The 13,329-nt window shown below is 41.8% G+C and overlaps 1 protein-coding gene across 5 annotated transcripts in view; it reads right to left on the bottom strand.

Moving 5' to 3' along the window:
- The window catches only part of DENND5A (DENN domain containing 5A), a 68,547-nt gene extending 55,329 nt beyond the window's left edge, over positions 1 to 13,218 (bottom strand). For 2 of the 5 annotated variants that reach the window (XM_032690294.1, XM_032690295.1), the window contains exon 1: positions 13,010 to 13,151. In XM_032690294.1, coding sequence (XP_032546185.1) covers positions 13,010 to 13,124 — 115 coding nt within the window. In that variant the 5' untranslated portion in view covers positions 13,125 to 13,151. Of the gene's footprint in view, positions 1 to 13,009 lie in introns of all 5 variants that reach the window. The other 3 variants (XM_032690296.1, XM_032690298.1, XM_032690297.1) reach the window with 3 other exon arrangements.
- Positions 13,219 to 13,329: the final 111 nt, after the last annotated feature.

The following is a 13,329-nucleotide window of genomic DNA, read 5'->3' as shown; positions in this document are numbered from 1 at the left end:
ACTTTTACATCATTCTAACAATTCAAATTTCTCTCCTGAGTAGTTTGTTTCTTTGTAAGAATGCTTCTAACCCCAGATTGTTTTCTTCAATACCTCAATCATTCTTCTCTGTAAATCCCACCCTGTTGTGAAAAGTTTCCATTCATGTAATAAAGTTCTGTAGTACAGAATAGTGGCTTAAGTTGTCCTTCATTAGAAAGGGTAAACTTGATTAAAAAAAAGCCAGGTATACTTTGCAAACAAAATCTTTTGTACACTGAATCACAGCCTTTTGTACACGCTGTCAATTTACTATTTGGTTTTAATTTTTAGAAAGTGACTGCAGTGTTGCAACTCTAAAAATTATGCCAGACTAAGAAGTACACAGGAACTTCACCTTGCATACTAGATAGGAAAATGTGTTGGAGCAGCTATTTCACATGTAGAGTCAAGCTCAATTTTCCCTAACAATAGAGAGCAAGTAGGAAGAGGCTACCCTACTTACCAGAAAAAGTGCCCAACAAACAAACTAAACGGTAGTGCAAGACTGATTTTAAGGAATTGTTAATACAGCCACCTTCATTTGTTCATTGAGTCCACTGATATGCTCAAAATAATTACAGAACAAAGACATTCAGAAAGCTGGACTGATTCTGATTAAGTAGTTTGCTGCTTTCACTCTGACAAGCAGTTTCTTTCTTTAAATTCCTGTGATACAGCCTGCTATTAATTCAATTCATTCTGTCTTGGTGTACACTTACTGTGTGCATGACATCTTCAAATAAAAAAATCTTAGATAGTATGCAATTAAAACACTAACATTATATTTTCCACATAAAGACACTTACTGAAATCTTTTAGCATACAGAGGCTGTATATTAATTCCTGCTGCCACTAAAATGAATGTCTTAAACTAAATATAAAACAGTTTCAACATGAAACAGTCATATTGCTGTAATTAATAAATGAATAAGAACAATGAGACTCTGTACCAGCAACAGAAACTATGAACCACACACTTATGGCAGCTTTCCTGTACTACCCAGCACAGCAGAGAAACTGAATTTAGGATTGAAAAGACCCTACAAAACCCTACAACCAAACATGATTATGACAGCCAAAGAGTAGAGGATTTCACATGTGTTGGTTCCAAGTCAGAAGTCAGTCAACACGGGGATCTGAACAGCACATGAACTATAAACAGTACTCAGAGAACAGCGTAATTCTACCCTGCTTTGAATTAGAAAACGTAATACAGCACAAAGCCATAATTCAGTGAAAATGGTCATCATAGGACATTTTGAAAAAACAATCTTTCTCATTCTTTGGGTGAAAACCGAGTAAGTGCAAGACCACGCCTGTCAAAGGGCCTAACACAATGGAAAAAAAGTCTGAATTATTTCTCAAGATACAATTAACACTTAGAATTAGGTTAAATCTAAAACCAGCAGCTACTGTCATAAACAGCAGTAGGATTCCCAGTTCTGCCAGCAATCGTCCTCAGACCAAGCCTTCTGGTGAGCAAATACCATTCTGACTTTTCAGAACCCCACAGTCTAATATTAGAGTCCTTTCAATACATACCTAGAGAGCTATTAATTAGTAAGAATTACAAAAATTATATTATAGTAGGAATTTATTTTTAAAATAAAACAGATAATTTCTCTGATTCTTTCTTTAACAAATATTAAAACAGTATTTTATTAAAAAATACTAACCCATATATAACTGCAAAAAAAAAAACCAAAAACCACACCTCTCTACAATGTAGGAAATAAATATCCAAAGTTTGGCAGACTAAGGTAAGAAATTCATTAAACAAGAATTCTTGGAATAAAAACCATGATTCAAGAAAAGCTGCAGCTGCCAAATCTGTACACAAACAGCTACTCCATCGAGACAAATGCTTTCAGATTATGACTTGTTTCCTTCCTTCCAGTTCTTCCTCCCTAAGCAGAGCTGCACGTATTTCTCATTAGAGAGGACTCCCTTCCCCAGCAAACCTCTTGCTCAGATATGCACAAAGACAAATTCTTGCCTTTTATCCTGCAACACATAAACCCTCTGTCCTGCACTTCTATTCCCCCTTCCCCCCTGTTGGGATAAGACCACCTGGCATAGCGTAGGCTCAAGTGGTGGCTAGACCGCTTAATTTGTTACTGAAATTGGGATTTTTAACACTTTTTAAAGCAGGTCAAATTATCCACGTGAGAAAATCTTCAGGATCGCTTTTATTTTACTGCAGCACTGCTGCTGAAGCAATTGGAATCAGGTGTTTCAATCACTGTCTGTAGCGACCATCATCCCACTGGATTTTTAACAGATGATTTTCACAGCTGGGACTTCCCCTGAAAGTTACTGTTCCACTTGCCCTGACAGAACACCTCAAAGGCAAAGCAAGTCCCCTGTCTGCCTTTCTGAAACAAAGGTGCAAATATGGGATACGAACACACTTAGGTGTGTATCCTAAGGGAAACTGAAATGCACGCTGGGTGGAGCAGCAGCCCTGGTCTGTAAAAGCTGAAGGACTTGCTGTAGAGGAGGTCGAGATAAGACAAGAGAATAACCAGTGACAAAAGGCTCTTATTTATTTTTTTCCTGTTTGTCATCTAGGGAAGTCAAACTTGCTTGTAACAATCCCTTATCCCGATCCCAGGAGAACACATTCCTTTGAACATACATGTGAACGCTCAATGGACAATACAATTCTTCCTACTGTAGTTTCTAAAAAGGTGAGAAGGACAAAGAAGAGAGTTAACCCTAATCTGCTGACTGTAAAAGCTCCTGTTGTTTTCCCCTTTTCTTCTGCTTTCCAAAATTCAAGAATAGCAATGTTTCAAAAATTGTAACATGAAGAAACTCCCTGTGAAGTGAAATAAAAAACAAGAGTTCATTTCACTAACTGGATATTTAGTATAAACTCCACTGGATACAAATAATCTCTTGATTATTCATTGCTTCAATATCATAAATTCTTCCAAGCCCTCTATGGCAAATTAAAATCTAGGAGTTAATAGATATCCATTCATCGTTTAAGTTCCGGCATTCATCCAGTCGATAACAAAACATATTGCCACACACACTCTGGAATAGTTTCAAATGCTGCAACAATGAATTTAAAGCACCACGGAAAAACAGCTGAGCCCATCTGCATTCTGCGATTGTAAGGTCAGGAAACCAAAAGCTTTTGTTTTTATTGTTCTGGTGCTGTTTAAGGAAGGTGGGAAGAGGTGGGACAGGGAAGTGGCAGAAGAAACCATCAAGAATCTAAAGCAGCTTTTTAAAAAAATAAATAAGAAAAACTCCTCAGCTTGCATCTTTAAAAGCATCCTAAACATTTTTTTCCTTTATTTTTTCTTTTTGTACTCCTTTGCAAGTACCACAGTAAGGCAGCTGGACACAGCGTATTTTAATCAAGACCGCCTGGCAGAAACTTTCAGTGAAATGGTCTTAAAACCAGAATTGTTTTACTAAACCACTTTTCGGTTTCAGCCACACCAAAAAGACTTCCAGAAAGATATTTAGTTCTGTTTCCAACTAAACAAGAGAAGCAGCCCTACGAGTCACAATGACAGGCGTGTTCTCAGCCATATGGGCGGGGGGGGGGACACGCCATTTCCATTACACAATAGATCTGAAATATGTGCAACAGAAGACACTGAGAAAGGAAAGGAGTGGCTTACCTTTGGAATAGAATACAATTACAGCGATATACAACAGAAGCTAAGAAAAGCATATTTTAAGTATATTTAACATAAAAACCAGCTGTTCTCCTCATGCCCATCTAAGACTGGCAGATCCAATGAGACTGCTTCAGGAAAACCCGAGCACAGACCATCTCAGTCAACTCTCCTGAACCACTGTGGGTCTCCTTTTACAGTGGTATATCCCATCCAGTTAAATGTCCCTACTTTTTGTGCTCCCATTGCCCTCCAGCTCAGAGGACTGACGGAAACACATCTGTGCAAAAGCTGTGTAAAAGGAAAAATCTTATTGAAGCATCTGTCCAGTCCTTCGACCACATACTTCTATTCTTTTGGGATACCACTGAGGTTTCCCACTGAAAAGGAAAGACATATTTTAAAGGACACATGAAGTCTGTCAAGCAGGTTTCAATAACCCACAGAGGTCAGCAAAATAGAAAAAGATCAGCTGTACAACCATCTCAGTATACCAGTCCTGCCCAGTATGCTTCACTTTATTACCTAACCTTTGAAAACTGTGTTTTGCAGTAACCTGCCTTAATAAGAACTGCTCCCTCCAAAAAAAAAAAAAAAAAAAAAAGTCTTGTAAGAAAGTCAAGTTGCTTGATAGAAGTGATTTCTAACACCAGAAAATTAATCAGATGTGCTGACGGTTTGATCAACAGATATGACAGGCTCTGAAGTTTATCTTCGCTCTGGCTATATCCTTCTTTATCTCACCTACCACACCGCCTAAGCTCTCTCCCTTTTACATGTAAGCCTATCAAGCTATCAGGCTTACCTTTCTTCTCCATGAGGCATGATTCATGTTTGGTTAAAAAAAAAACAACTCATTTTCAACATGAAAATCTGATTAGAATAGGAAGAACAAAGTCCAGTACTTTTATTCAGTCCTGAAAACACAAGTCTCAGGTCAAAGTTAACCACTTATAACTGTGCATTGCCTCTTTGATCAAAATCATAAACAAAGATGATGGCTTGGGGTTCCACAGACCAAAACTATGAGTTAAATCCCTCCCCTGGTCAAGCATGAGGAAAACAAAACATTATGTTATATATAGTTTTAACTGTGGAAGACTTTATATGATAAAAAGGGGAAAAAATACACACAAATTAAAAAAACTAACAAATACCCCACACACACATACACATCACACAAGGACTTCCCAGAGCATGCTGCCACTCAAGCACAACAGATTCAGGACTACTCTTGGAATGATAAAAACACCACTCAGTTCATTTCATTCAGTGGATACGTCCAGATTCCTTCATTTTTCAAGTCCAGATTAGGTCCTGTTTATGAGGCCTCAGCTGTGAAATGGCAGATATCCTCAAGGCTACTAACACATCCAAAGTAAGTATTCCTCTGTTAGGGATGGACAGTGCATGGATCCTGAGCACACTTGCAGAGCAGACATGATGACATGGACAATCCATCCACTGCTTGCTGCCTGTGACGACCTTGCAGCATTAAAACAACTCGGAGAGCAAAGGTAATTTATGCCCTCGGGATCACAAATCGTCAGAGGTCCAGTCAGTGTTCTGCAGATCCTTCACATGGATTTCAGTCTAAAGAACTTGTTGAATACGGCCCCCAAAGGAGCTGTGCTTCAGGGCACCTATGCCAACGTATGGCTGTGCATCACCAGCCTCACAACAAGGCCCAGTGCTCCCTGGATCCTGCTGGACTGAACCACATCCAACAGGACTAGCCATGAACTAGTTCATGATCCTCATGAACAGGAAGGAGGCAGGAGGCCACAACCATAGTAAGGACAGGGAAAGAGAGACCACAACAACTTACAGTTCGAATGGTCTGGGCTGCCATAAAATCTCTACCAGATTAAATCTCAGAAGTGACCAAGATACCGAAAAAGAGAAATTTTACCAGCCTTCAGCAAAATTTTTGGATGAGCTATTTCATATTTCAAGCTCCCAGAACACACACATAAAAGAGCTAGAAAGGGACATGACAGCCTTATGCTGGTTACAGCTGGCACCAACCTTGTTAACTTAAGGGACATATTTCTTCCCCAATGCAACTCTGATGACAGCTCAGTAGGACATTCCTGGGCTTAGGGACCAAACCCAGGAAACAACTATTGGTAAGGGAGCTTGCTGAAAGTATCAAGTTAAGGAGGAATAAGTAAAATATGTAAATAGTAGAAAAGCTCATAAAAATTTATGCTTGTAGAGGACAGAAGCAATGCACAGATCAGTACATTGCGGTGACTTCAAGATCTCTAACCACTGCAACAGAATGCAACTGTGGACCTAAACAGGCAACTACAATTGCAAAAAAACTTTTCCAAACTCACCTGAAGTCATGCTGAAAGAATATGGTTCTGTAAAACCAACTTTTTTCCTCACTCAAGCACTGAAATGTTGCTACACATGAAAATTAAAAGGTTGCTTTTGACTGCCATGTTATCTGTTTGCAGATCACTTATCCATGAAATGCAATAAAATTTCTTTCTTAAAATGCTTCAGTATCTATATGTACATTAAATATGTAAATACAGATGTACACACTGTACCTGACTGCACTGGTTTTTTTACAACCAGTCAAAGAAACAAAAAAAAAAACTAAATAAAAAGGCAATACTCCACCCTTATATAGGAAAGTTTGAAACCAAAGGTCTCTTGCCCATCAAACCACAACCAAAGTAGCATTTTCCTCGAAAGACTAAGCAACTGCCTTGAGCAGAAGCACTCCAAGTAAGCTCTTCATCATTCATCAATTTGTGCCAGAATGCTTGATAATTTCTCTGTGCAATAATGTTTTAAGCCTCACAGGGATAACATTCCAGTTCGCTGCAAACTTCTCTACAAACCACAAATCTGAAATGGTTGTCAAGAAATTGAGAGAGTAATTACTGCACAGCGTGCATCAGTAAGTAATTGCTTCTGACACTGTCATTTCGTGTGCATCATTTCTGCTACATGAGCCCTGCAGGTTAGAGGGAATTCAAAAGATAAGTCTGAGAAGTCATTACCAAGAACACTCAAGAAGGACTTCACTAAGTCAACAGGCAGATAAACAGTTGTGGTGTCTTGTAACTACAGGATCAATAACTTGAAGGCTTACGAAAAAAAAAAATTTATTATTTGCAAATGGCAGTATTTCCCATATAATCCACTTAAGATCTTCCCTTTGTATAGCTTCTCTCTTGCAAAACAAACTGCAAAGAAAACAAAACAACATGAAAAACCCCTGAAAGAACAAAAAGCCAAATCAACCTATCTTTGTATGCCTTGCTTTATTAAGGTGACATTCCTATGGCTTTTTAAAAAGACTTAGAAGACAGACTTGTAAACTTTGGTTCTTTAGACACTTCTAGCATCTTTAGTTTACTCTCAAATCAAGAGTAACCTTTCTCCTCCCCCACACCTTATCAAAGAGCCTTATAAGTAAACCAAATTTAGAACTGAATACTGAAGGAGGGAAGACTGAAGAGCCTTGTGAGTTTTGAGGGGATGATTCTGTAAAGCACACAGCTCAGTTTAACCTAAAATACAAACATGATAATGACAAGACTGGCATTACAGAAACACCACCAATAAACTGTGGCTTCAAATGTAGTTCAGTAAAGTACAGCTGCTTCCCCCTTACATCAGCTCTGCCATTCTTTATTCTACATATCAGCTACCCCAGCACGTCTGCCTCAGTTCCCAAAGAGACAAAAGACCTTTTTGGCACTCAAACATGGCAAACAGCTCCAGCTCCTTGGGAAAAGATAGAGGGGGTAGGGAAGACTGGAATAAAGTATTATCTGGATTAAAATGTTTCACATGTGCCAGTGTAAGTCCAGCCAAAAGTTGTCGCTATCTGCTGCCCATCCACAGTGACCTATGTGAAAACATCCTGTGGTCTCAGCCTTGGTGCTACTGAGAGGCCTCCCAGAGTTAACACCACCTTGGTCAGCAATCTCAGGGAGGCAAAGAAACTGAAAACCCTCCCTTTCAGTCTCAGAATGAATCCCCAAGGGAAGAGGCCCACCATTGGGAACTGTGGGAAGCTTGCATGGATACCATCCACATTATGGACAAAGAGAGGAAGAGGGACAAAAAAACCTCACCAAAAGCAAAACCACACAATCACAGAACACTTCAGCCTTTGGAAAAATCAAGCAATGGCTCCCACCAATGCAATTCACCTCTGCAGCAAGTGTTGGTACTACCACCACAGCAAATACAGAGAAATTTAATCGCAAGCTATTTACCCAAGGAAAAAACAGTACTGCAGAAAGGCTTCACTGCAGGAATCTCATCTGGCTCCAACCCCAAATGCCATGTCTTAATTCCAAGATAAAAGTGCCCAAAAGAATAAACTACAAAACAGGTCAAATGTCAGTCGGAAAATTATACCTGTTACTTTAAATTCTTCCTCCTCCTCTTTCCCTTTAGCTACCCCTTACAAATACCTTTGCAGCAAAATAAAAGTCTTCAAATATTTAAGTGTGTTGAACTTGGAAACTAACACAGATGCTGATAACAGCATTACTTCATGGACTACCACAATGGAAATATTATACTAATTCCAAAATACTGAGTGATTTTATTGGATTATATATGTGGCAAATACTTTCAATTATTTCATGAGACCCATGCTTTTTTAAAGTTTATATTGATACAGAATTCAATTAAAATAAACCCCACCAGCAGGAAATATATGAAGATAAGCTGTCATTTTAAATCTGCAGCCAATAAAATAGATAAATAATTATACTTCAATTACAGAGAAATGAGGTGAGACAACATTTTTATCTTACTGGTGAGGTTGAGTGGAGCTAGGTGAATACCATACACCAGGTATCAACTTCCTTTAAAATTTCACACCACAGCAATAATTAGAGTGGCTACTTGCCGCAGATGCCTTACTCATAACCACTCTTGTTATGCTACATAATTTACACACACACAGGTGTCTATGGGAAGGATATTTCCTGGACACATGGGTTTCACCTAACACTATTTTCATCCTCCTCTAAGGATGAAGCTCATGACCAGATGGACAATTCAGAGTACCATGATAAGGACATTCACAAAGGAACACAAGTCCATTTACTAAATAAATTAATTTTTGGGCCAAACCTTAAAACCAGTTCAGACTGGGAAGACAGGCAGAAAAAAAATACAGGTCTTAGTACAGGTCACTGGTCTTAGTCTTCCAGAGCAAGATGTTTTAAAAAACAATCCTATTATTAAATCATTGATGTCCATACTTTTTTCTTTAGACTATTTCTGCTGTGTAACACTTATTTCTGCAATAACTATTGTAATCTTTATGACACAATATTCAAGACTAAGGCACGTGCAACAAAAAATTTTAGACTACACCGTGGTGTCCAGATATTTGGATCCAAGTTCCATACTTTTAATAGCAAAAGACTACAACTACCAAGACTACAATTACACATAAGTGTTGCACAATGGCAAGTTGATCCTTTGCTTTGCCACTCCATAATAAACAAACTCCATTGGCAAATGATTGTTAAAAACTAATGCACCACAGAGGAGAAAAAGAAAACAAGGTCCTTCAGTGAAAAAGAACACAGAACAGAAACTCCAGCCATTCCATACACTGCAAGGTTTCCCACGAACAGATAGGTAGATCACATCTAACCAAATCAACAGATAAGGGACTCCACCTGGAAGATGAGGCATAGCTTCATTCTCCTTACCTTTCCAGGGCACAGTCATATAACCTAAATTAAGAAGTCCTATCATAGTTTTGCAGTATTACAATACTTTATATTACATACAGAAGATTTCTGGGAGTTGATGTATTTCATCATTTCCCGGCGGTCACCAGAACGACCAGGAGCCAGCGACGTGCCCTTGCTCCAAAGAAGGCAAATGGTATCCTGGGCTGAATTGGTCAAAAGCATTGCCAGAAGACCAAGGGAGGTGATCCTGCCTTTCTACTTAGCACTGGTGAGGCCACACCTGGAGTTCTGCACTCCTTAGCACAAGACAGACATGGACATATGGTGGAGAGAGCTCAGCAAAGGGCCACAAAGACAAATAAGGGACTGGAGCATCTCCATATGAGGAAAGGCTGAGAGCTGGGACTGTTTAGCATTCAGAAGAGAAGGCTCAGAGGAGAATCTTGTTGTCAGAGACAACAGAGAGAGGCTCTGTATCATGCCAGGACAAGAGGCAATGGGCACAAACCAAAACAGGAGGCTCCATCTGAACACCAAAACACACTTTTTCACTGTGAGGGTGACTGAACACTGGCACAGGTTGCCCAGAGTGGTTGTGCAATCTCTTTTCTTGGTGATACTCAAAATCACCTGGACATTGTCCTGGGCAACTAAGTGGCCCTGCTTCAGCAGGGGTGTTGGACCCAACAACTGCCAAAGGTCCCTTCCAACCTCAACTCTTCTGTGATTTGCTCTATGAAGGAAATTTACCTGTAACAGACCTCTGCAGTGTACTTAAGAGATTTCTGTCATCACTTCTGGCATATCAACACCATCTGGAAAGGTGGAAATGCACCTTAGCAGCTGACACTGGAGCTTAAGCTTTATCCAGTGTTGGGGTTTTTGTTTGTTTTGTTTTACTACCACCTAGGAGCAAATTTCTCCTATCTCCTTTAGCACGTTACCCGGTGAGAACACAATTATCAAAATAAGAAAGGATGCCCAGAATTGAATTGGGGGATAAAAAAGCCCTGGCAATAGAGAATCTTTAACCCACACTAACTATGAAGTCCCAAATAGAGGGTTTCTCACAACATTAAGAGAAAACAAACATATATACATATATACATATTCTATGCATCGGCCAGCCAACTTTTTCAGGAAAAAGCATTACAGCTGTGCCATTCAGTAAGCTCCCAGCATACAAAGGAAAAACGCCATCAGAGGTGTCTCTCCAAACAAAGTAACTAGACCGAGCATCAATCCACGAGCTTATCCTTAATTTCTAAGTCTGCAGAAAACGCTGTATCACCGATGCTGAGGCTGAACACCTGAAATACACGGCTTCATCAAGCCTGGTGAGAACAAAGTCTGCCGGCAGCATCCCCGGAGGCCCTGGCAGCGGCCGCCGGCTCCCTGCGGCGGTGGGGTAGCGATGACATCATGCCAGGCTGAGCTCCGGCAGCCCTGGCGCAGGAAAGCCCTGGAGGGACCCGCCGTGCCCGGCTTCACCGCGCTGGGGAAGGATCACGGTCCCGGCTCCCACCCCTGCACCCACCAGCTGAAGTGCCAGCGCCTCTCCCCCAACAATGGGCACTTATGAGGCGAATTGCTTCAACAGTACAAGGATTCAGAACCTATTTTGCAGCACAGAAATAAGAAGGAGGGGGGGGAAAAACACAGTGCACAATAACCCTTTCATTCAAAGAAGGAAGGCTTCCAGGAAGTACAAAGTGTTTCAAAGCTTTATCCAAAACCCACTGAAATCAACAGAGGCCCTTTCCATTTTTATCGGTGGACGCTTTAGGAGGCTATAACCTAAGACACAGTTTGAAAGCATTATCAGTCACACCATCATGCATTATTAATAACACAACAAACTCAAGAAAATGCAGCAGAATTCCAGCTATCTCATATGCTGTGACATTATCAGAAATTCATCCTCCTCCCCCTCGTTCGCCCCATCTTCTAAAACCTTTCCTCAAATCATGCAAAAATCTGTCTCTCCCATAAATTAAAAACCCTATTCTCCCCCAAAACCCACACCTTGTCACAAGCAACACTGTTACAGTACGATGGTGCAATAGCAGAGACCAAGATACATCACACACTACAGTTTTACATACTGTAAATGTAGTCCTTGACCAGGAGAGCAAATACAGAAAGAACATCATGCTCCAGCTTTCAGACCTGCTCACTCTGACAGAATATTTTAAAAAAGGCACTGATGTCTTCCAGTTTACTATTAGATAGCTACACCAAAGTAATGCACTGCTGATTTTAAATTGAATTATGTGAGAAGACCTATTCATGTTTCTACCAAGAAGAGGGAACATTACTGAGTGTGCCTTGCACTCAGTGCAAATAGATATATATACAAATAGATATATAGTAAATGCATAACAAAATTAACATCTTTTTAATTGTTTTCAATCTAGAAACTTTGTTCATTTGCCATTTAATTAAAAAAAAAAATACGTGGATTCTCATATATCCCTCAATGAAATTTTACTGCATTTTGTTCTCTTGGATTTCTTAAATGAAATTAATGCTGTAATTTACAGTGCCATTACAGAGCAGACTGTTATGCTGTACTTACTCTTTAAGTCTCAAACTGTAGCCTACAGTTACTTTAAAATTAGACAAACATGAATTCTTTTAGGGTAAGGTACTGCTCAGCATGAGGGACATAAGAGAAAATTTGTCTGAAGTCATTAAACGAGAAAAAAAGAGTTTCCATCATAGCCAAAGTTTACGACAGCTCAATGTAAGAAGTCAGTTCTATTAACACAAATTTCACTCTACAAGACACAAGCATTTATTTAGTGGGGGAGGGCTTAAATGCAATGCTATAAAAAAACCCTCATGACATCTTATAAAAGCAAGCTAATAAAAACAAAAACAAGTGGGAGGGGGGGAAAGAATGTAATATTGGTCAAGTTCAGCGCTCAAATACACAGGTATTCACCACCACATTCCTTCGGCTTTCTGAACACTCAGAGATGCTAAGCAACAATCTGATTTAACTGAGGCCAGTACAGCGAGAATAAAGGTGAAGCGAGGTACTGCTAAAACACGGGAGTGATTTTTAACCTTTAAAACACTGGTTTGACACAGTGCTATGGTACAGATTGACATGGTTTAGCTGTGTATTTGGTGTGAACCTTCCCGTCCAACAGCAGAGCAATCACTTTCCAATCTGACTTCTTTTCGGATTCTGACGGGAGAAAATTCTTATCCTGTGCTACAACGAAACGTAACACAGAACACGCAAACGGTCTTCGCTTTCTCTCCAAAATCCGATTTACTGTGTGTGTCGAATGCCCAAGCAGAAGTTGACACACGCAGCGGGGCTGCGAGGAGCGCGCAGGACATCGCTGCTGGGGCTGCGCTCGGCTACGGCGGGGCCGCAGCTCAGCCCGCGCTCTGCACAGCGCGGACCACGGCGGCACTTCTGCCGAGCTCGGTCACCCGCACCAGCACCCTGTGTCGGTGCACGGCTGGCCATTCCCGCGGGCACGGCTCGGCACTCCCGCGGGCACCGCTGGCCATGCCCGCACGCCCGGGGCAGCCGCACGGCGCCCGGTGGGCACAGCTGCTGCCGCAGCGCCCGGGGGCAGCGGGACGGGGGGGCAGCTCCGAGTCCCGCTCCGAGCAGCGCCGGCCGCGGCCACTCACCGGAGAGCTCGTCCGGCTCCAGCCCGGTCTCGGTGTCCAGCCCGCAGATGACGAAGTAGTCGGCGAAGCGGCCCGGTGCCGAGGAGCCGCCGCCGCCACCTCCGCCGCCGCTCATGCTGCCTCCCGAGGGGAGCGCGGGGCTCAGCGGGAGCGGGGCCGGGCGGGAGCGGGGCCGGGGTCAGCAGCCGCTCCCGCCGCCTCCATGGCGGCGCGGGGCGGGCGGCGCCGCGCGGCATTGTGGGAACGGCCCCCACTGCTCCCGCGGGGGGGCGGCCCGGCCGCGCGCCGCAACGCCGCGCGTGCGCCCTGCGCGTGGGGGT

This window comes from Chiroxiphia lanceolata, chromosome 6 (assembly GCF_009829145.1).
Source record: "Chiroxiphia lanceolata isolate bChiLan1 chromosome 6, bChiLan1.pri, whole genome shotgun sequence".
NCBI classification, from domain to species: Eukaryota; Metazoa; Chordata; class Aves; order Passeriformes; family Pipridae; genus Chiroxiphia; species Chiroxiphia lanceolata.
Note: the sequence above shows the minus strand (reverse complement) of the source record. Positions and strands in the feature narration are given on the sequence as shown.